Source organism: Cervus canadensis, chromosome 11 (genome assembly GCF_019320065.1).
Source record: "Cervus canadensis isolate Bull #8, Minnesota chromosome 11, ASM1932006v1, whole genome shotgun sequence".
Classification (NCBI taxonomy): domain Eukaryota; kingdom Metazoa; phylum Chordata; class Mammalia; order Artiodactyla; family Cervidae; genus Cervus; species Cervus canadensis.
In genome coordinates, this window is record NC_057396.1 from 41317309 (window position 1) to 41341106 (window position 23798).

The 23798-nt window shown below is 41.3% G+C and overlaps 1 protein-coding gene across 1 annotated transcript; it reads left to right on the forward strand.

Annotated features, from left to right (window-relative positions):
* The first annotated feature begins 605 nt into the window (after window positions 1–605).
* Window positions 606–23798, forward strand: OVCH2 (ovochymase 2). The gene is made up of 16 exons (XM_043482973.1): window positions 606–730; window positions 3594–3703; window positions 5353–5444; window positions 6925–7097; window positions 7453–7548; window positions 7787–7938; window positions 9199–9396; window positions 10527–10542; window positions 12238–12328; window positions 13272–13396; window positions 14154–14294; window positions 14669–14799; window positions 20311–20404; window positions 21146–21277; window positions 23389–23469; window positions 23692–23798. Exons 1-16 carry the CDS (start codon window positions 643–645, stop codon window positions 23700–23702), a joined length of 1731 nt encoding a protein of 576 aa, XP_043338908.1. The 5' UTR covers window positions 606–642; the 3' UTR covers window positions 23703–23798.

The following is a 23798-nucleotide window of genomic DNA, read 5'->3' on the forward strand; positions in this document are numbered from 1 at the left end:
CATCATCTACCAGGTGTAGAAACCAAGGTAATTTAACTTTGCCTTCCACAAATACAAAAAATGGTGAAAGAATGCAGTTCACAAATACCTCAATGAATAGTATCCTAAATTGACTTCCTGAGTGTGCTACCAAATTCTCTCTCCTCTAACACATGGCTATAACCATCCTTTTACATTTGGAAAACAAGAGAAAGACAGATGTTTCAGGTTGATAGGTTATTTGCAAGCATGTATGAGAGTCTATCATTGCAAATGAGGACAACTTTGATATTCAATCGTCTTGTAGAACATGGTAACCAGTCCCAAGAAGCAAGTACTGTTTGCAAATGGAAGCCTTAAGTCACCAACCTCTTGGCTTACCAGATAAACTCTGGGGGAAGCAATGAGTGTAAAGGGATGTGGGTGTAAAGAGACATGTACTATTGCTTGATCAAGACTATGCTACTGTGGTTGACTCCCCACATCTTTCAAAGATCTTTGCAAGAAACCACATTCAGAAACGTTTGGACATGGTTGAATGCCTCCTGTCTTGGTTAATGAGTAACCTTCTTTTAAGTTGGTATATTTCTGTTCTCACAAGGCTTTCTATTTTGGTTCTCTTCAGTCTCTCTAAAATTTCAGGGGAAAATTCTGAGTTTCAAAATGCATATAAGCAAGAAGAAGCTCATTTTACTATTTGGAATAATCTTTTTGGAACAGAGTGAATCTGCAACTCTCTCTCTCCCCAAAGGTAAGTTCTCGGAAGTCTATCACTATCTTTGAAGAAATAACCTTTGCTGGCAGTGGGTATCACAGTTTCACTACATATTCCTTTGGGAAAACAGGAGAAGCAAATATATTCTGGAGATCTAATTAGATTTCATGTAATTAATTTGGACTTCTGTCCTGCAGTCATCATATTAAACTGAACAGAAAATTTATGGAATATAAAATACAACGTGGATAGGTTGCACTGATCTGGAAAAAACTGGAATTATTCATTTATTTGAACACATTCCACAATCCCAACTCCTTTAATGGAACAAATTAGAGAAATCAGCATAAATTTGGAAGCATTTGTAATCTTTTAAAAAATTATACTGCTTTTTACTGTAGTTTGATCTTCCCTGGTGGCTCAGTTGGTAAAGAATCTACCTGCAATGCGGGAGACCTGGGTTCAATCCCTGGGTTGGGAAGATCCCTTGGAGAAGGGAAAGGCTACACACTCCAGTATTCTGGCCTGGAGAATTCCATGGACTATATAGTCCATGGGGTAACAAAGAGTCGGGCACGACTGAGCAACTTCACTTACTGTAGTTTACTGTATATAGTATACTGCTATAAATAGTAGATGTGAAGCCTGTTTACTGCAGTATATTTTGCATATAAATGATTTTTTTTTTCTTCAAGTAACATAAGCTGAGAACAGTTCTTGGCAATCTTCTTCATAGTGAGATTTGTACCTCAAGAATCATATTTTCTATCTTTCCTTCAACGAGTTCAGGAAATACTAAATTTTGTGTATACAAAGGTATTTATGATTCAGTTAACTGAAACAGCTAGAAAATAAGCTTCTGATTCAGTGTTATGCCTGCTCTGGATTCAGAATCAAAAGACAGTGTTACATCTGTGCTTTGTAATTAATTAACTGTGCATCTCTTTGATTCTTCATTTTCCCATCTGTAATGTGGGGATAATAGTGCTTGATTTATAGGCAGAGTATGGAAATGAAATGAGAAGCTATTTGAAAAAGTTTTGTATATTTTAACATATTGATCTAAATAGCTATGCTTTTACAGATATTTTCTCAAGAAAAGTCATTTGTCCATCCTTCCAACTTTTCTAAGTGTCTACTGTATGCTAGGAATGTGCTAAACCTTGGAAATACAGAGATGAATAAAACAGACTTTTTTCCCTCAAATAGTTCATAGTAAAGGAGGGATCCAGGCAAAGAATTTTCTATCCCACTATTTCTTGGTGAAAACTATAAAGAGGGAGAGGAAAGGGTTTTATATGGGAGAGACACTTAACACAGTTTGAGGAAATCAAGGAAGACGTCTCAATTGAAGTGATCTCCAAGCTGAAGAATAGGGATTAGAGGATTCAGCTAGGTAAAGAAGTGGGGCAATTATGAGGCAGGGCATTCTAGGCCTTCCTAGAGAACATGTAGAAAAGAATGACCTGCAGTAAGGACAGAAGATGGATCTTCCCTGATTACCAAGCAGGATGATAAGTACATGGAGGTTCATTTATACTGTACTCTCTACTTTTGTAGAGATTTTAAGTTTTCCATCACAAAAAGGTAAAAGCATAAGCAACCAAGTAGAAATATGAGAAAAGGATACAAAACTTCAATACATGGAAAAATAAACACTAGTTACTAGTAAATAAATTTGAAAAATTTGATGTCACTGATAATTAGGCAAACTAAAAATTAACAATGTGTTTTAAGCATTTTAACCTAGCCCATCTCTTAGCTGAGGAGTACAAAATAAAGCAAAAAAAAAAGAAAATGCAGAACAAACATTGAGGGTAACTAAGTAAATGTAGCTTTTTCAAGGATAAAATTTTTTCCAGAAAAAGGAAAGAGTTCTTTTTCCCATTACCTAGCAACCCTTCTATCCTAACACCATTCTGGTATGTGAATTAGGACCCTGTCTCCTTTCTAGTCCACTATCATTAAACAATCTGTTACTTTCCACTTGTAGAGAGAATTAAATCTAATATTTGACTGTGCCAGGCACTACTGACCATGATCAGAGACTTCATCTCCTGGGTCAAACAGAGGAAAAGATGCTAACACAAATACAGTCAAAGGTAGACTACAGGGGCTTCTCTAGTGGCTCAGTGGTAAAGAATCTACCTGCAAATACAGGAGACATGGATTTGATCCCTGATCCAGGAAGATCCCACGTGCCACAACTACTGAGCCTCTGCTCTAGGCTCTGGAAGACATAACCACTGAGCCCACGTGCCCCAACTACTGAAGCCCGCATGCCCTGGAGCCCGTGCTCCACAAGAGAAGCCACTGCAGTGAGAAGTCTGTGCACTGCAACCAGAGATAGTGTGCCCCTGCTTGTCACAACTAGAGAAAAGCCCACAGAGCGACAAAGACCCAGCACAGCCAAAGAAATATGTAAATAAATCAATAAAATTACTTTTTTTTTTTAAGTTTAAGGCAAATTATAGTATCACCCATTCAACCAATTAATTGAGCAACGTCTGGGCATCAGTCTAGTGAGTTTGAAAGAATAGCCACAATGGAATGTAATAAATGACACAGAAGCACAGAGCGCTCTGAGGAGCCTCTAAGGGGCCAGATGGCTTAGAATCAAAAGGGGACTGTATTCGTGCTAACCCAGTGGAGATCTACCTCTGAGGCCCTAAATCTTCATATCAGAAAAGTAGATCTTCACGATATGCAGGTTCTATGTGAAAAAGCTGAACAATTGCTTATACTGCAAATCACAGTAAATCCCACAATTAATTTAAAGCCGTTTTGTACTATTTCTACATGCTCTATGCCTTACAGTATTTCTTGCTCAGAAGAGTTTCCTGTATACCTCAGAACTAAGAGCTATCTAATCTCTAAATGCTTGTCTTTCCCTCCCCAGTTCCTACTTGTGGGCAGAGTCCAGTGAAGCCACAACCTTTGAACTACCTGAACATTTTCAGTCGCATCGTTGGGGGAAGGCAAGTGGCAAAGGGTTCCTACCCTTGGCAGGTAAGTCTCAGGAAACCTTCTCTGGTGGGATTATGAGCTGCCTCAAGATTGGATCTCTCAGAATCCCATGCTACTCATCCGTATGCTCCACTCTGCTTAGTTCATCAGAGATCTCATGAGGGTGTACAAGGACCCAAGACCCTCCTGATGTTCATGAGTTGACTTCTAGAAAAGATGTGTTCAGAATAGTCACAAGCACTATTGGCTCACTCCAAAATTTAGAAATGCCATCCCAAACTTTCAGTCCCTAAGACAAAAATCCCACTTCAAATTTGTAATTTAAAAAATAATTTTCTGATTCAATAAACATATTTAAAATATATCAATCTTGTTATAGTAAGGGTGATGAGTGAAGTCAACGGTGTCATATCCATGGGTCTACTTTATGTTTGGGATGTAAGGTTCATACCTATACCATAGGGCCCTTCAGGGAACAATCAAGAGTTTATAGTATATAGTTAGTCTCCTTAGTATACAGTTAATGTCCTAAGAATTCTGTGTCAATGTAATTTCCTGGTCCTTCTGTGCCTATAGAAACGAGTTTGTGCTTCTGCCCCTAGACTATGGTTTTCTCATTTATCGTCTTTGAAAGTCTCCTAATTTTCTTTACCCTGGGACCCATCTTGTCTCTTCATTTTGTAAGTAGAGTGATAGTTTTATATTTTCACTTCTCTTGAGTCAAATTAACTTTTAGATCAGTGGATATTTAGCAATGATTGGTTGATTGAATTTTTGTTCAGTAGGTTGATGGAATGGCTGAATCATTGTTATTTGATTAACTGATGAATTATTTGGTTGAAGAATTGGTTTATCAGTTTCTTACTTGGTCAATTAGTTGGCCAGTCAATTTAGAAGTTCACATTTAAATCATAGTCAGGGATGATTCACTGACTTTTACTTACTTGTGCTTTATTCTATTCTTAGCCTTTTCTCTGTATTATTTTTTTTAATTGCTCATAGGAAAATTTTTTATCAACAAGGAGACAATTCTAAAAAATTGCTTTTTTCTAATTTCAACAATGGAAGTAAAAGTATTTATTGTACCCTCTAAGTCATGTTGGAGTCAAGCCAAGTATCATAAGCAGGATAAGACATGATAGAAAATATACTGTAGAGATAGATTTAAAAATAAGATTGAAAAAGTTGTAATGGTTAAATAGTTAAAGACTGTTAAGAAAGTAGTAAATCCAAACTATTTCTCTAGGATGCCTAGAGGAATTGGAACAGACTTTGGAAGACTCCCTTATTCCTCACCTTGTCTTTATCTCAAACTTTTTCATCTAGTCTATGCTATATCTTATGTTTCTTTCTCTCTCTCTCTCTCTCTTCATTCACAGATATCATTCATATTGTTAGAGTAACATACTGGCTGAGCATTATCATATAAATAAATACCCACAATTTTTGTAACCAGCTTGCTAAAGCCTCAAGTTAACTACCTCTCTTGTGGACCAGGGGTGGGAATATTCTGAGACCAGCTTTGCTCTTCTTTGTGAAATATAGTGTGATTGGTCTACCACTTCACAGTTCAGATTTCTGATATTTATGAGTAAGATATCTGGGTCTCTTTTTCAGAATATGTTCAGTCTCCAGGTTTGGGGGGATCCCAGGGCATTAACTTGCTCCCATTTAAGGTCTTTGCAACTCAGGTGTCTCTGAAACGAAGGCAGAAGCATGTCTGTGGTGGGACCATCATCTCCCCACAGTGGGTGATCACAGCTGCTCACTGCGTTGCAAACAGGTAAGGAAAGTCCAGCCAATTGATAAAGGTCAAATTACCTTTCTTCTTCCTGGGAATCAGCAGCAATAACTCTATTAAAATATGGGATGGTGCAATGTACGCTTTAGGGGAAGATATGCTGGTTGCATAATATAAATAGGGCTCAAAGACATTGTCAAGGGTGCTAAACTTGATAGAAAACATGCATTCCTTATAGGAGTGAATACTTTGATATTTAAAATGATTGGATTAATAAAGAATAATATCCAGGTGAGAAAATAAAAGCATCACAAAGATAGATTTGTGAAAGTTCTCCCCTTGTTTTCTTAAATTCCAATGAAAAAATCATCCCGCTCATTATGCATCTTAATGAATGAATAAAAGAAAATGAAAGAAGGCCAATAAAACATGAAGAAGGCTTCTGTGTCTTCCTTCCTATTGACCCTGGCTCTCTGAACTTTAACAATTTCCATCTTTTATCCATTTTCTTGTGTGCTCCAAGTGTTCTATTGTTGCTAATGTTCTTGATACGCATAAAGCAGCAGTCAAGATCATGTCCCCCTATTTTCCCACTTTCATTTCATGTCTGCAAACATCTTCTGGATATTTCCTTAAGGCTGTACACTAATAGCTACCAGAGATACAAAGATGACTCAGAGGTGAATCCTGCCCTCTGAGAGTTGATAGTTTAAAGAAAAGTCAACTGATAATTTCACTGCAGTGTGGCATGTGGTTAGGCTAGAGAGATGCTTTGCATTGGGTTTGGTAGCTAATATAGCCAAGAGCCAGGGAAGTATACCAAGAGAAAATGATGCCTTTTCCAATGTTGTATTAAATCATCTCTTCTGGATCCCCAGAGATCCCCTTCTAGATCCCAAAGGTCTTAATCCACCTCAATGCATGCTATCAAGTTCCTTTCAGATAACTTTGCAGCAGGTAGAAGTAGTATAGCTCTTCAGTCTTTCCCATGTCGTTAGATCTCTAAAATACAAACACGAAGGAAGTAGGGGAACATCCTCTCTTCCTATTGCTGTAATCAGTCCCAAAGCTCTGTGTATGCATACCCTCTGGGATATCAGAGTTATGATGCTATTATGTCTTTCATGGTATGCATTATGTATTAGATCTCTGACATTAAAGCAGCCTACTTGATGGGAATCACCAAATACTCCCAAAGGAGATCAGTGATATTGAAACCAAGTCAACCATCCAGGGTAGCTTTAGATCTCTGAATTATAGTGTATACACAAATTGGACACTTAACAAATAACATTGCAAAGTATTCAGTTTATCTTATTATTAGTTCCACATGAGGCCACTTTCACTAATCCCCCACTCACACTGGGAACCTCTATATTTGGAATCATTCTTACTTTCTCTGTTCAATAGCTGCACATGTGCATTCTCCATCCATCTCATTTTGAAGAGGTCAGTTTGTCAACCATTACAACTCTACTCAGCTTCAGTGAAATCCATCCCTTTTACTCTTTCCTCCTCATAGAAATACTGTATCAACTTTCAATGTTACTGCTGGTGAATATGACTTGAGATATGTGGAGCCAGGAGAGCAAACCCTCACCATTGAAACCATCATCATACACCCACACTTCTCTACCAAGAAACCAATGGATTATGATATCGCTCTTTTGAAGATGGCTGGAGCTTTCCATTTTGGTAAACATTTGAAGTTTACTCTGAATTGTCCACCCCATGTTCTCCAGAACTCCTGTTCCATAGCACAGTTCCTAAAGTATAAATTATGTAGCATGTGCCCAAGATCTCTGGATCATGGACTTTGAGACAGAAATTCGAGGTGGGGTTCCCCTACCTGAAACTCATTTTGCTTGTGACTTTAGAGATACAATTAAGTGGAGTCAGGAAAGGGTCTTTCTTTGTTTGACAAGAGACCCCTAGAGGTGCCAGAGACATCACAAGGCCTTTGGGGAGCCACCTAGATGCCCGTTGGTGAGGGCTTGTGGTGTCTCTCCTCCATGAATGAAATGAGCCCTGCCTTGCTCTTTTTCTTCAGATCAGTTTGTGGGGCCCATGTGTCTTCCAGAACCAGGGGAACAATTTAAGCCTGGATTTATTTGTACAACCGCAGGCTGGGGCCGCTTGAATGAAAGTAAGAACTTCCATGCTCTGCTCTTAATCTGATATCAGAACTTTCTGGTAGGTAATAAGAAAACAGAATTTTTAATCTATTTGTAAAAGGCAGTGTGTAAACATTTTTAAAAATAGAGAATGCCACGTTGTACTTAAAGATTCAAATCTTTCCAAGAAACACAAGCCTGAAGGGGGCATCTTCAATGCAGGGAGGAGAAAGAGCTCCTTGCTGGGGTTCTCGTGTCTGTGTTTTCTAGATGGTGTTGCTCCGCAAGTCTTGCAGGAAGTGAACCTGCCCATTTTGACCCAGGATGAGTGTATTACAGCTCTGTTGACCCTAGAGAAACCCATCAGTGGGCGGACCTTTCTCTGCACAGGCTTCCCAGATGGAGGTCGAGATGCATGTCAGGTAGGTGGGAGTGGTCAGGCTGACAGGTCCCAGACAGAGCTTCCCTCAGCTTTGTCATCAGATGAGAGAGGCTGAAATAAGGCTATAGGAAAGACTAGACTCTGGGAAGAAGGATCAGGAGTGAGAAGGGAGGTCAAGTCAAAATAAAGGGACAGTTTCCTTCACTGTTCCCCTGAAATTATAACATCATTTTTAATCAGTGACCTGGGTTTGATCCCTGGGTTGGGAAGAGTCCCTGGAGAAGGGAAAGGCTACCCACTCCAGTATTCTTGCCTGGAGAATTCCATGGAGTGTATAGCCCATGGGGTCCAAAGAGTTGGACACGACTGAGTGACTTTCACTTTCATACCTCAATACAAGATAAAAAGTTCAAAAAAAGAAAAAAAAGAAAAAGCCCCTTGTTTAAAATATCAAAAGTATTCATAATTATTAGTGACACATCATAATGATATTTTCAATGTGTATATGTTATCAAATACCTAGTTTCTAAACTTTTTGATGACTGTCAGTGATATCTCTTGGTTATTTACTACCAATAAATAACTGATTAGAAAAGACCAAAAAAATTAAAGGGACAGTTTAAACAACCTGTTTTTAGCAAGGACTGTGATTTCAAAGGAGGTCTTGTGCTCTTTCCAAAAGACCAAATATTGAAGACAATGCCAACAATGAACTCAGAGTTCTCCAGCCTGAAGGATAGGTGGCTCCTTCCTACTTAGAGATTTCTGGTTTGTGTATAATGGGAGCTTTTCTTTCTCTCCATCCCTCCTGTTGACCAAGAACTAAGGTCAATATGACTACTGGACAAGACTTCTCTGAGTCTGTAGGATGAGACAGGAGAAGGAGACAATCTGATGTCTGATGAAAGCCCCAGATGGGGAAGAAGGAGGTGGATTTGGTGGACTCCAGTGGTATTTCAGGACTGAGCGACTTCACTTTCACTTTTCACTTTCATACATTGGAGAAGGAAATGGCAACCCACTCCAGTGTTCTTGCCTGGAGAATCCCAGGGACAGGGGAGCCTGGTGGGCTGCTGTCTATGGGGTCGCACAGAGTCGGACATGACTGACGTGACTTAGCAGCAGCAGCAGTGGTATTTCAGGAATGAATGTGAATTGTACTTGCCTGTTCTCTCAGGTCCTTGAGTCCAAAGTATCAGAAGCGAAGAAATTCACTGGTCAATTCATTGATCCTTGTCTAGCATCTTTTAGGGGCATAGACACTGACAATGATGGTAACAGAGATCTTTTCTCCCTACAGGGAGACTCGGGAGGTTCCCTCATGTGCCGGAATAAGAAAGGGACTTGGACTCTGGCTGGTGTGACTTCCTGGGGTTTGGGCTGTGGTCGAGGCTGGAAAAACAATCTGCAAAAAGACGATCAAGGATCCCCTGGGATCTTCACAGATCTTACTAAAGTGCTTTCTTGGATCCACAAACACATCCAAATTGGTAATCAAGCCAAAACATAAGGTCAAGAAGCTAGGGAAAAAGAGAACATCAGCAGAGTCTAGGCAAGTCAAGACCATTGAGACAGACTCTGCTTTCATCTTAGTGTCTCACATAAGGATTGTGGTATTTACTGAGTCTAAAAATAGGACAAACTGTGATTTGCACAGCACAGAACTATTCAATGAAACATGAATACATCCATTCTAGACTTTGTCAAATTTGCATTTAATTAAAACTGTCTCAGCTGGTGATATGTTTACACCACTTACTTCTCACTTACTGTGCTAGCAAGATTCAGCAAGCTATAGCACGGGTCAGTGGTTATCAACCAGGGGGAATTTTGCCCCTTCAGGTGACAGGGACTGGAGACATTTTTTGTTGTCACAACAGGAGAGAAAAGAACCACTGGCATGAAGCGGGTAGGGGACCATGGATGCTGCTAAGCGTCCTACAATGCACAAGACAGCACCCCCACTCCCACTCAGCAAAGAAGGATTCAGCCCCAAATGTTAGTAATGCTGTGGCTGAGAAGGCCTGACATAGAGCCAGGTATTGTAAATCTGAAAAGGCCAAGATCTATATACATCCTTCTACTAGACTGACCAATGAGTTAATTGAAACTTCATTTTTTGCCTCCAAATCCAACTTAACTGGTGGTTTCCAACCTCAATAGGACTTCTGTTTCTTCCCAAAGGGGTTGATTTAAACTAGTTCAGGGAAAACTTGTGATTGTGTTCAAGTATATGGAACACTGGCAGGTATTTGAGTCCTCAGCTCAAGTTGTAGATATCTCAGCAACTCTTTTATGGTTGTGGGTATGTTATTTCCATCTCCAGCCTCTCTTTTCACGAAAAATTGGAAGGGTAGCCCAGACGACCTCTTCTTGCTTTGTGTAATCTCCAAGCCAATGAACCCACTTAATAAACAGAGTGAATCATCTTCTTAAAACACAAAGGCCCCTTTGCTGCTTTGTCAATTTATCCCTTCTGTTCTTTCCACAGATTATATTTTCATTAGTTGCAAACTGACTTAAAAACCTCTGCACTTTTGGGCCAGGGAGATGCTAACTTCTTGAAATATTGTTCAAGATGCCACAAACCTTGAATCCCATGTTTCTTTTTCTTTCCCAGGGAAGCAGAGAAAGAGCTCCAGAGGTGGGTATTTTTCATCTTCTGCTCTTCTGGGAGCATGAATTAATCTCTACTATTTCTGAATATCGGTTCCCTTTATAATCAAAAGTCTTCCTCTGCAAGAATTCTCCATACTCACTATGTATAAAAACATCACTTGGAGCACTTGGTCATTCATCCCCAGCCAGTGAGGGCACACCCTCACCAGCAGGAGCTCCACATTCCCTCCCAGTTCACTTCTTGTCAATCCAGAGCTCCAGCTCAATTCAACAAACAGTTGTCAAATTCTCAGTTTGGATCTCAGACATGAGGGAGGAGGTGAAGTGGTGCAGATGTGGTCAGGTTTCTGAGCTCAGCTTGTTGAGAAAGCACAGGGAACCCACCCCAGGGTTACATTGCAAGTCTGCAGTGAATTCACTCTGTGATTTTGGGCAAGCTCCTTTCCACCTCTGAACCTGAGTCTCCTTATCCAAAAAGGAAGCAGTTTGGACCAGATGGTCTCAAAGGCATCTTTAGCTCAGCAGTTCTGTGAGTCTGTGGAACTAACTCCAAAGAGCAAAGTGGGAAAAGAGTACCCTGAAAGCTCAGTGGAGAGAATGGCTGCTTCTAGCTGGAAAAAAAAAAAAAAAGACAAAAAGACAAGGGAGGCTTTGGAGCACAAACATCTTTTAACCTGAACCTTAGAGAACAAAGGATGGATAGAATTTTGTCAGGTGAGGATGGGATACAAGTAAAGAAAAATAGTCCAGCTCAAGGAATTATTCTTATCAGAAGATGGATACTAAAAGACGAAGATAGGAAAATTTAGGGTGTAATAGAGACCCAGCGAGTCAAAGCAGCTAACGTATAGGCTATGTGAGGGGTTTTATGGGAAAGAAGATTAAACATATAACTTGAGACCAAATTATGGAAACTTTGAACACCAGTCAAAAAAATTTAGACTTTATTGAGTAATAGGAGTTGACCAACTAGATAAATAGATTAGAGCTATACTGAAGTGCTGTAAGAACTGTATATAGGGAATAAACTGGAGGAGAAATAATGCATAGTGGAATTATGAGATTATGCATTAGTTCAAAACATAAGAAAATAAGGCTTGATTTAGGGCAATGGCCAGAGAATGAAGAGGAGGGCATAGAAATAGGATGAACTAGGACTGGATAGTCACTAAAGTTAAGGGTGGTGAGAAAAAAAAGAGTGGAGGATGACACCAAATCTCTGAGCATGAAAAGCTAAGAATAGAACACAAAAAGTATTCAAATCAGAAGTGGAAGCAGTTTTGCAGACACAAAAGAATTCCATTTGCAGCATGTTAAGTTTAAGGTGAAGAGACCTAGGAGATGGTTGAAAATCAGAAGTTCAGGTAGAGATAATAATTAAAACTGAGAGTGTGAATGAGGTCAGAAGGCTCATGTAGAGAGAAATGAAAACTGAGAATAGAACCTAGGAAATACCTGCATCTGTAGAGTGGATTTATGCGGTCAGAGAAAGAGGAGTAAAGGAGAAGAAATCATAGAATCTCAAAGTTAAGCAAGATCTACAAGGAACAAAAAAGAATAAAGCATCACAGAAACCAAGACAGGAAAAGATTTCATAGAGAAAGGAAGGGTGCATGAAGAAGAGTCGAGAGGTCCCAGTGTCTGCGTGCATTTTGGAGGGAGAAGGCTGCTGTGGCTAGTCATCACTGTTAGTCCTAATTCTCATGGCTTTCCCTCCCAGCCACATGCAGTGAGCAGGATCGCGTGGTCAGAGCATCAGAGGGGGAGCTGCACTTCCCAGAAAGCCCCTTCCTATATTATGAGAGCAAGCAGTGAGTAGCCCCTGCTGCCACCTCTGCCCCAACTCCCACCTCCAGTTTTTTCTTTTTTTTTAACTTGTTTTATATCAGAATATCTCAGAGAAGGCAATGGCACCCCACTCCAGTACTCCTGCCTGGAAAATCCCATGGACGGAGGAACCTGGTGAGCTGCAGTCCATGGGGTCGCTAAGAGTGGGACATGACTGAGAGACTTCACTTTCACTTTTCACTTTCCTGCATTGGAGAAGGAAATGGCAACCCACTCCAGTGTTCTTGCCTGGAGAATCCCAGGGACGGGGGAGCCTGGTAGGTGGCTGTCTATGGGGTCGCACAAAGTCGGACACGACTGAAGCGACTTAGCAGCAGCAGCATATCGGAATACAGCCGATTACTAATGTCATGATCATTTCATGTGGACAGCAAAGGGACTCAGCCATGTGTATACATGTATCCATTCTCCCCCAAACTCCCTTCTCATCTAGGCTGCCACATAACATTGAACAGAGTTCCCTGTGCTTATACAGTAAGACCTTGTTTGTTATTCATTTTAAACATAGCAGTGTGTACATGTCCATCCCAAACTCCCTAACTATCCCTCTCCTCCATTCTCCCCCCACCACCCAGCAACCATAAGTTTGTTCTCTAAGTCTGTGAATCTGTTTTGTAAATAAGTTCATTCGTATCATTTCTTTTTAGATTCCACAAAATGGATGTCATACAATATTCTTCTTCTCTGACTCCACTCAGTATGACAGTCTCTGGGTCCATCCATGTTGCTGCCAATGGCATTATTTCATTCTTTTCGATGGCTGAGTAATATTCCATCATAAATATGTACCATATCTTCTTTATCCATTCCTTTGTCCCACTTCCAGTTTGACTCTGCCCCACTCATTGGACAGTGACAGCCACTTTCTATCTGACAATAACACCCTCTCAATGTGTCTACCTGCAGACAGTGTGCCTGGACCCTGTTGGCACCAGAGGGAATGCACGTGCTCCTCAGTTTTTCCCACTTTGATGCAGAGTCTTGTGACCATAATTACCTGTCAATATATTCTTTAGAAGACACACTTATTGGTGAGTGGATTTTCACACTGTCAAATGGACACTAGTGCTAGGAAGACTTAACGGGGCCTGGTTATGATATGTCTAGCCCCAAGGCATTTATAAACAGCACACTTCCTGTCTCTACTGTTGAGACTTTGAATTGATGGTGGAAAGGAACGAAATCTGAGCCTGTGTGAGGACTGGAAGGCCCCAGTGCATTTCACTTACTACCTTTGCTTCCCATGGAACCAGGCTTCCTAGACTCATCTGCCAGACCTGGAGCCCATTGGGAGTAAAATGCAGACCTACAGTTGTGCCTTTCAGGGCCTGTTGGGCAGAATCCTGCTCTCTTGAACATGAAAATAACCTTTACCTGCCTCATCTGGCTCAGAAGGAAGACAGCAACAGATAACCATAAGTAGGAGACAAAAGTTACTTATGTAAAAAACAGAAATGGAGGTGCATTCCTGTGGTTCTAAACTGGAGATGATATGATCTGTCCCCACTTCCCCCAGGAGACCTTTAACAATGTCTCAGGAGCAAATTTTGGCTGTCACAACTAGAGAGAATGTTGCAAAACACTTTTGCAGCCAGGGATGCTGCAAAACATCCTACAATGTGCAGAATAGCCTGAACACACAGAACGTTCCAGTTCAGAACATCAGTAGTGCCAAGGTTGAGAAGCCCTGGTTCCCTGCACTATCATGAATGTTCAGGTCCCTGTAAGTCTTTTAACGGGTGCTGTTTTCTAGGCTCTGAGCAAAGACTCTTCTTTCTTATGTTGCAGCGAAATTCTGTGGAGAGAGACTGGCTTCATCAGTTCTTATTGGCTCCAATGCTATAAGGCTGAGCTTCATCTCTGATAACACAGATTATGCTGTTGGGTTCAATCTCACCTATAAATCTCTTAAACCAAACTACCTTCCTGGTAAAACTGTTTACTCTTATCATACACTGTGCTGACCTTTTGCAGAAGTTGAGGCCCCATAGGAATTAGATGAGGGGTAGGGAGACCACCCAAGGCCCCCTGAGCTCCACAGCAAAGAACAGCCCAAAGTCAGCGAGACAGGGGGTTCAGGGGCTCCTCGTGCAGTCTTGCAAATGCATGCTTGTTGCCCACCCACATGAGCCAAGAGAGCTTGATGACTTCTCCAGAACCAGTGCACAGACCTCCCCCTTCTTGATGGCTCTGCCTGAAGAGTCAGTTCAGGCATCTCTCGTGGGGGACACAAGGGTGAGAACAAAGAGGTCCCCTCTGTCCATGGTGATGCCGCTGCTTGGACCTTCTCCTTTGTATTGCAGATTCTGGCTGTGACTCCTTAACGATCCTGTTTGAAGAAGGCCTCATACAGAGTCTTCACTATCCTGAAGACTACAGCGACATGGCCAGCTGCAACTGGGTCTTTCAAGCCCCCAAACATTACCTAGTTAAGGTACCCTTATTTGGCTGTGAATCTCCACAGAATCGCTCCCATGGACACCATGAGGGTAGAGGTTTTTACCTGATGCATTTGCTGCTGGATCCCTTGTACCTAGAACCTAGCACCTGGCACACAAATCTCTTGATAAATACTTGATATCAGACCGGCGTATTCTGTCCTGCAACTACCCGCACTTACCACTAGATGGCAACTGTGCGCTTTCAGTTCAGTTCAGTTGCTCAGTCGTGTCCGACTCTGTGACCCCAGAAACTGCAGCACAGCTGCTTCCCTGTCCATCACCAACTCCCGGAGCTGACTCAGACTCCTATCCAGACAGTCGGTGACGCCATCCAATCATCTCGTCCTCTGTCACCCCCTTCTCCTCCTGCCTTCAATCTTTCCCATCATCAGGGGCTTTCCAAATGAGTCAGTTCTTCGTATCAGGTGACCAGAGTATTGAAGTTTCAGCTTCAGCATCAGTCCTTCCAAAGAATATTCAGGACTGATTTCCGTTAGAATTGACTAGTTGGATCTCCCTGCAGTCCAAGGGACCCTCAAGAGTCTTCTCCAGCACCACAGTTCAAAAACACTTCTTCGACGCTCAACTTTCTTTATAGTCCAACTCTCACATCCATACATGACCACTGGAAAAACCATAGCTTTGACTAGATGGACCTTTGTTGGCAAAGTTATGTCTCCCCTTTTTAATATGCTATCTAGGTTGGTCATAGCTTTTCTTCCAAGGAGCAAGCGTCTTTCAATTTCATGGCTGCAGTCACCATCTGCAGTGATTTTGGAGCCCAAAACAAATAGTTTCTCACTGTTTCCATTGTTTCCCCATCTATTTGCCATGAAGTGATGGGACCAGATGCCATGATCTTAGTTTTCTGAATGTTGAGCTTTAAGCCAACTTTTTCACTCTCCTCTTTCACTTTCATCAAGAGGCTCTTTAGTTCTTCACTTTCTGCCATAAGCATGGTATCATCTGCATATCTGAGGTTACTGATATTTCTTGTGACAATCTTGATTCCAGCGTGTGCTTCATGCAGCCCAGCATTTCTCATGATATACTTTGCAAAAAGTTAAATAAGCAGGGTGACAATATACAGCGTTGATGTACTCCTTTCCCAATATGGAACCGGTCTGGTATTCCATGTCCAGTTCTAACTGTTGCTTCTTGACCTGCATACAGATTTCTCAGGAGGCAGGTCAAATGGTCTGGTATTGCCATCTCTTCAAGAAATTTTCAGTTTGTTGTGATCCACACAGTCAAAGGCTTTGGCATAGTCAATAAAGCAGAAATAGATGTTTTTCTGGAACGCTCTTGCTTTTTTGATGAGCCAACAGATGTTGGCAATTTGATCTCTGGTTCCTTTGCCTTTTCTAATTCCAGCTTGAACATCTGGAAGTTCATGGTTCATGTACTGTTGAAGCCTGGCTTGGAGAATTTGAGCATTACTTTGCTAGCATGTGAGATGAGTGCAATTGTGTGGTAGTTTGAACATTCTTTGGCATTGCCTTTCTTTGGGATTGAAATGAAAACTGACCTTTTCCAGTCCTGTGGCCACTGCTGAGTTTTCCAAATTTTCCTGGCTTATTGAGTGCAGCACTTTCACAGCATCATCTTTTAGATTTGAAATAGCTCAACTGGAATTCCATCACCTCCACTAGCTTTGTTCGTAGTGATGCTTCCTAAGGCCCACTTGACTTCATATTCCAGGATGCCTGGCTCTAGGTGAGTGATCACACCATTGTGGTTATCTGGGTCATAAAGATCTATTTTGTATAGCTCTTCTGTGTATTCTTGCCACCTCTTCTTAATACCTTCTGCTTCTGTTAGGCCCATACCATTTCTGTTCTTTATTGTGCCTATCTTTGCGTGAAATGTTCCCTTGGTATCTCTAATATTCTTGAAGAGATGTCTAGTCTTTCCCATTCTATTGTTTACCTCTATTTCCTTGTATTGATCACTGAGAAAGGCTTTCTTATCTCTCTTTGCTATTCTTTGGAACTCTGCATTCAAATGGGTATATCTTTCCTTTTCTCCTTTGCTTTTCACTTCTCTTCTTTTCACAGCTATTTGTAAGGCCTCCTCAGACAACCATTTTGCCTTTTTCCTTTTCCTTTTCTTGAGGATGGACTTGATCTCTGTCTCCTGTACAATGTCACGAACCTCCATCCATAGTTCTTCAGGCACTCTATCAGATATAATCCCTTGAATCTATTTGTCACGTCCACTGTATAATCATAAGGGATTTGATTTAGGTCATACCTGAATGGTCTAATGGTTTTCCCCACTTTCTTCAATTTAAATCTGAATTTTGCAATAAGGAGTTCACGATCTGAGCCACAGTCAGCTCCTGGTCTTGTTTTTGCTGACTATATAGAGTTTCTCCATCTTTGGCTGCAAAAATATAATCAATCTGATTTCGGTGTTGACCATCTGGTGATTTCCATGTGTAGAGTCTTCCCTTGCATTTTTGGAAGAGGGTGTTTGCTGTGACCAGTGTGTTCTCTTGGCAAAACCCTGTTAGCCTTTGCCCTGCTCCATTTTGTACTCCAAGGCCAAATTTACCTGTTACTCCAGGTATCTCTTGACTTCCTACTTTTGCATGCCAGTCCCCTATAATGAGAAGGACATCTTTTTTGGGTGTTAGTTCTAGAAGGTCTTGTAGGTCTTCATAGAACCGTTCAACTTGCAGCTTCTTCAGCATTACTGGTTGGAGCATAGACTTGGATTATTGTGATATTGAATGGTTTGCCTTGGAAACGAACAGAGATCATTCTTTGATTTTTGAGATCAGAGGCAACTGTGTTCTTTACTTTTTGCCACTTTGTCCAACTGTGCGCTTTACTTTTTGTCGTTTTTGAGTTGCAGAGGCAACTGTGCACTTTACTTTTTGTTGAAAAGCTGCCTTTACCTATATACCAGGTTAACTTGTTCCATCCATGTCTAGTCCTTTCAAGAAATAAGCATTTCTTCCTTATTAATTAAACTGTTACCAAAACACATTGTGGGACGTAGATAACAAAAGTGCAGTGCAGAACAGTTTCAGGGACTAGCATAACGTGCAGCAGGAGGAGTGATAGAAGGCAAGGCTGAGATCAAAGTATGGAGGGCTTTAAATGTCAGGATACAGAATACATAGAGCCTTCGACTGCGGTGTTTTGGTCATCTGTTTGTATGCTTGTTCACTTCACACTAGTGTGCTGTCGGCTGACATGCCTTCAGGTAGATGGTACTGCAGTCAGGGTAAGGTTGGAATTAAGCATTTATTTAGAACATTTTCTCTTTCATTATTGAAAGCAAGAAAGTATATGAAGGAGACAAAGCAGATTATAAAACAATGGGGAAGGAGCAAGGGTGAACGAGATCTCAAAGTTCTCGTATATTTGAGGCCAAAAAAAAAGATCTGACCTAGGAGAAGAGCCAAATTGGTGCAGTGTTATGACAGTCCAGAGAAGAGAGCTTTTAAAACAAAAACAAACAAAAAGTTATGGCCAACAGCTTGAATTTCCCACCCAAAGTTAGAATTTGAAGAGAAGGAGGACTCCTCCCTTCTTTGGCTTGCCTTCCTCTCCCTCCCTCCCTCCACCATCTCTCCTCTTGATAGATCTTAATCTCCTTCCCTGTTTTCTCTCTCCCTTCCACAGAGAAACCATTGTACAGCTCTGAAACCTTTTGTTCTTTTCAAACATGCTTTTAAATGTTAGCAAAGTAAAAAGACAGAACTTTTTTAAAAATAAGGAAGACTGAGCACCTGTTATCCAGTCCCCACCTCAACCCCTCATAAAGAAGGTAGAATAATTGAGATGGACAATTGAAAGGAGGTGGAGGTGGTGGCATCTGAAAGGTCAAGTGAGATCAGATGTCAGAGGTAGAACAAGATCACACAGGTTTTAAATGTGAGAAGACACAGAGGAAGTAAGGCAAATGTAGCTGTTTTCGTCCTAAAAGTTCCTGAAACCCAAGCAGAGTCAGGCAGACAGTTCAAAACGAAGTGGGATTAAGGGAAGCTATGTAGAAGGATTAAGGGAAGTATGTAGGGCTTCCCTCGTAGTTCAGTTGGTAAAGAATCTGCCTACAATGCAAGAGACCCAGGTTCGATCCCTGGGTTGGGAAGATCCCCTGGAGAAGGGCATGGCAACCCACTCCAGTATTCTTGCCTGGAGAATCCCATGGACAGAGGAGCCTGGCGGGCTAGAGTCAATGAGATCGCAAAAGTCAGACACGACTTAGTGACTAAACCACCACCACCATATAGTGATAGAGGAGAAAAGATTAAGTATGAGCATATTTCCAAAAAGAGGAAGAAGACAAAATTTAGTTGAAAGTCTAAACATGGAAGAGCTAGAAGTGATTCAAAAACACCTGTGCAACCAATTACACTGAGTGCTGTGCATCGTGAAAAGATGCACTCACGTCGGCCAGCAGCAGCATCTCCCTGCAGGGCCCGTTTGAGACAGTCATTTGTAAGTTGGTAGGACAGGTCATGACTATGTGCAGACCATCTGACTCAAAGAGAAAAAAGTTATTATTCATCATGAGTTTTATTGCTCTGCCTGTTCTGTTCACCAACTTTGAACATTTTAAATTCGAAATTTTAAATATTACATTACACAAAATAGGTTTGTTGTTATTGTTCAGTTGCTAAGTCATGTCCAACTTTTTGCCGCCCCATGGACTGCAGCACAGCAGGCTTCCCTGTCCTTCACAATCTCCTGGAGTTTGCTCAGCCTCATGTTCATTGAGTCAGTGATGCTATCTAACCATCTCAGCCTCTGCAACCCCCTCACTTTTAGAAATATTTTGAATTTTCTTTAAGTTATTTTTTATAGGGATTATAGATCCCCTGTGTGGGAAATTTCTGGTTTAAAAAAGATTTATGTAATTTTCCTCCTTTTTTAAAACCTCTTTGCATAAGACAGAATGGTCAGAGTAACTGAAAGTATCTGTTTTCAGAAAGAATTCCAGGAAGGATTTAAGAAATGTTTGAATGAATCCTATTTCTGACTTGTCTCCTTGACCCCATGTCTTGTTACCATGAATCATCATTTGGCTCCACTTCTGTCCCAGACATACAGGCCTCCGTGTCTTTTGCTAAGTGTTTAGGATCCATTGAATCCCCATCACCTGCATGTATAAAATCTAGACTGCTACCTCATCATTTCTATCTCCCACTGCTCCTTTCTTTAAACTCAGTTGGTTAGGGATATCAGATTGCTTGAACATAGTTCTTTGAAGTTTCTTTGCTCCTCTAAGGAGGCAACTGGGGAACTCAAATATTTGTGTGTTTTCCCACCTTTATATTTGGCTCATAATCAGGTGCTTACATGTTTCGAGAGGTTTGGGAGCCTGTGGTTTAGCATCTTTTCCTAAGTAATATAACTCATTCACAAATGCCCCGTTACCTTTCTCATCTTGCTCCAGAGCAAGCTGAACAATTGAAATTCTTCTGCTTAATCAAAATTAGTTAATGTATTCATATTGTCAACTCTGGATGTAACATGGAGCCTTCTCAGCTTTCATTTCAGGACCTAAAAATAGAAGAAAATGGAGACTGCACTTCCGACTATGTGAGCGTACATGGGGACGTAGAAAGGAAGAAAGAAATAGGTTTGTGCAGGGGCAGTGTATCAATCCAGAGGGGTGGGATGGGATGGGGAGATGGGAGGGAGGTTCAAACAGGAGGGGACATATGCATACCTGTGGCTGATTCATGTTGAGGTTCAACATAAAACAACAAAATTCTGTAAAGCAATTATCCTTCAATTAAAAAATAAATAAATTTTAAAAAACAAACAAAGAAATAGGTTTGTGTTCCCTGGGAGCCTCGGCTTCCCTAGCTTGCATCTGGGTCTGGTCCTTCTTGGGAATCCTCTTAGGAAATAAAAGGGATGTGGCTCAGTGTTCCTTTCCCTACATCTCCATCCTCCCCTGTGCTCTCATCACCTCTCCTCCTTCTCCCCAGTTGTGGGGGGAGGCGTGGAGCGAGGGTGGGGAGAGCTTCAGGGAAAATCAAAGAGCCATTTGATTAGAAAATGTGGAAGGCCCACAGAGACTAGGGGTCAGAGGGGAAAGTGCCATTGAAATCAGTTCAATGGCTGGAATCAGTTCTCTTAGTGGCATTCCCAGTGGGAGTATTTGGGAGATAAACAGAATTGAAATGTTAGCAGGGTTAAATATGTAGTACAAAGAAGCAGTCTGCCTTTTCCATTTTGAAAATGAATTGTGACATCCACCGGAAAAGTTTCTTTCTTAACAGTTACCTGAAGGACAATCTTTTTGCTTCTATCCACTGCCATGTCTATGTGCTGGGCCCTGGATCCTGTGGTGCTTGGGCTGGGCTTGAACCAGCTCGCCTCTGTGGCTTTGCTGTCCCCACCCCCATGGTGAGCATCACCGGGGTAATGTCCATCAGCTTCCAGTCCAATGAAAACACGACCTTCAGAGGCTTCCAGGCTACAGTTTCCTTCATTCATGAAACAGGTAAGAGGACTGAGGTACCAACTCTGAGTCTCATCCTCCTGATGTGGTAAATAGAGCAACTTTTAGAGCTCAGCATTGGTACAGTCAACTCTCTATTCACTGACTCTGTGAACCCTGAACCACGGCTCCTGGGGTAATGCGGGGCTAGGTTCCTATCAGCCTCTGGTTTTATGTGTATTTCTGTTTCAGGTCACCTTATTTAATATACATTGTTGACTCATTAACACTGAACTCACTCACAGCCAATACCACTGTAACTTGTGCCTGAACAAAGTTTATCCATCACATAGGGCACAACCCAGCCTTTTTGTACTTAGGAACACTAGATGGCACTGAAGCACTATGTTTAGGGCCATTTCAACCACCAAAAAAAGCACAAAAATGCAGAGACGTGGACTAGAGACTATCACAGAGTGAAGTAAGTCAGAAAGAGAAAAACAAATATCAAATATTAATGCATATAAGTGGAATCTAGAGAATGGTACAGATGATCTCATTTGCAAAGAAGAAATAGCGACACAGATGGAGAAAACAAGTGTATGAATACCAAGAGGGAAAGGGGGATGGGGTGGGATGAATTGGGAGATTGGGACTGACATGTACACACTGTTGACACATGTATAAAATAGATAACTGAGAACCTACTTCAGAGCACAGGGACCTCTACTCAATGCTCTGTGATGGCCTAAATGGAAAGGAAATCCGAAAGAGAAGGAATATATATGTGTTCAGCTCAGTTCAGTCGCTCAGCCGTGTCCAGCTCTTTGTGACCCCATGAACTGCAGCACTCCAGACCTCCCTGTCCATCACCAACTCCTGGAGTTGACTCAAACTCATGTGCATCAAGTCAGTGATACCATCCAACCATCTCATCCTCTGTCATCCCTTTCTCTTTCTTCCTGTCTTCAATCTTTCCCAGCATCAGGGTCTTTTCAAATGGGTCAGCTCTTCACATCAGGTGGTCGAAGTATTGGCGTTTCAGCTTCAGCATCAGTCCTTCCAATGAACATTCAGGACTGATCTTTAGGATAGACTGGTTGGATCTCCTTGCAGTCCAAGGGACTCTCAAGCCTTCTCCAACATCACAGTTCAAAAGCATCAATTCCTTGGTGCTGAGCTTTCTCAATAGTCTGACTCTCACATATACGTGTATGTATATATATTATAGACAGACAGATACAGATAGCTGATCATTTTGCTGTACAGCAGAAGCTAGTAAAACATTGTAAAGCAACTATAATGCAATAAAAATTCATTTAAAAATAAGTAAGACATTTTTAAAAAGTAATTAAGGTGATAAAAACAGCAGCATGCCTGAAAATTAAAAAATAAAAGTACAAAAATACAAAAAGCAGGACAAAACAGAAAGTGGTGCTAGCAGACCAATGCAAGGCCACTTGTTTACAGTGTGAGAGCTGAAACAGACAGCAGAGTGTGGCCGAGACCTCAGCCAGGACACGTGCTTCAAGTGACTCAAATTTTTCATGCTCTGCACATGTCCATGAATGACTGTGAAAGTACCAGGAGGACTGGTTTTGAATTAACAAATAAATGTCAGCAAGTAGGTGAATTTGAAAATTCGAAATCCACAAAGAATGAAGATCAACTGTATGTCTGAATGTTGGCGTTCCCTTACTAGATGTGTGATCTAAGTGTCCTCTAAGATTTATCCTCCTCAGTCTTATTATGGGAGAATAATAAACGCATGGTAAGAACGCAGTAAGGATTAAATCAGATGAGATCTAGTTGGCCAGGAGCCAGGGTGTGTGACACATGAGGGAGGCTCAGAGACATGAAGTATTGTCACCAACCCCTGGTCCCTAGACACCAGAAGATTCAGCTTCCTTCCGCGCTCTCTCACCCATGAGCACTCCGTCCAAACCCTGGAAAGCTAGTTATTGGTTTCTCGAGTTGGTCATTCTTTTTAAGTGATAAATAGCTGCTTATGGCAAACCCAGGTTATAGTTAAAACACCCCACTTTACAGTTCAAATACGCATAGAATCCACCTGACGAGATGCCTCAGAATTCTAACAATGATAATTTTCTGATAAATCCTAAACACTGACCTTGTTTGCATGATCTGAGCAATTGTATTATGCTTATACCCAGATTTTAACATCTCTGGATTAGAGAATGAATCCGTGTTTCTGGAGACATGGAATGTACCACCTGAAGAATCCAAGGATTCTGGTAAGCTGCTTTGGAGAACATGACCATGAGAAGCACATATAGTGTATTAGTCCAGGGTTCAACCAAGAACCCCCAAAAGATAATATTGGAGTTCTAATGTCCAGTACCTAAGGACAAGTTTTGTGACCTTATTTGGAGACAGTGTGTTTACAGAGGCAATCAAGTTAAAATGATATCATTAGTATTGGCCCTAATCCAATATGACTGATGTCCTTATAAAAGGGAGAATTTAGAGAGAGAGACCTGCGCATATGGAGAACACCAAGTGGACATGAAGGCAGAGACTGGAGTGATCCATCTTTTACAAACCAAAGGATGCCGAAGACGGC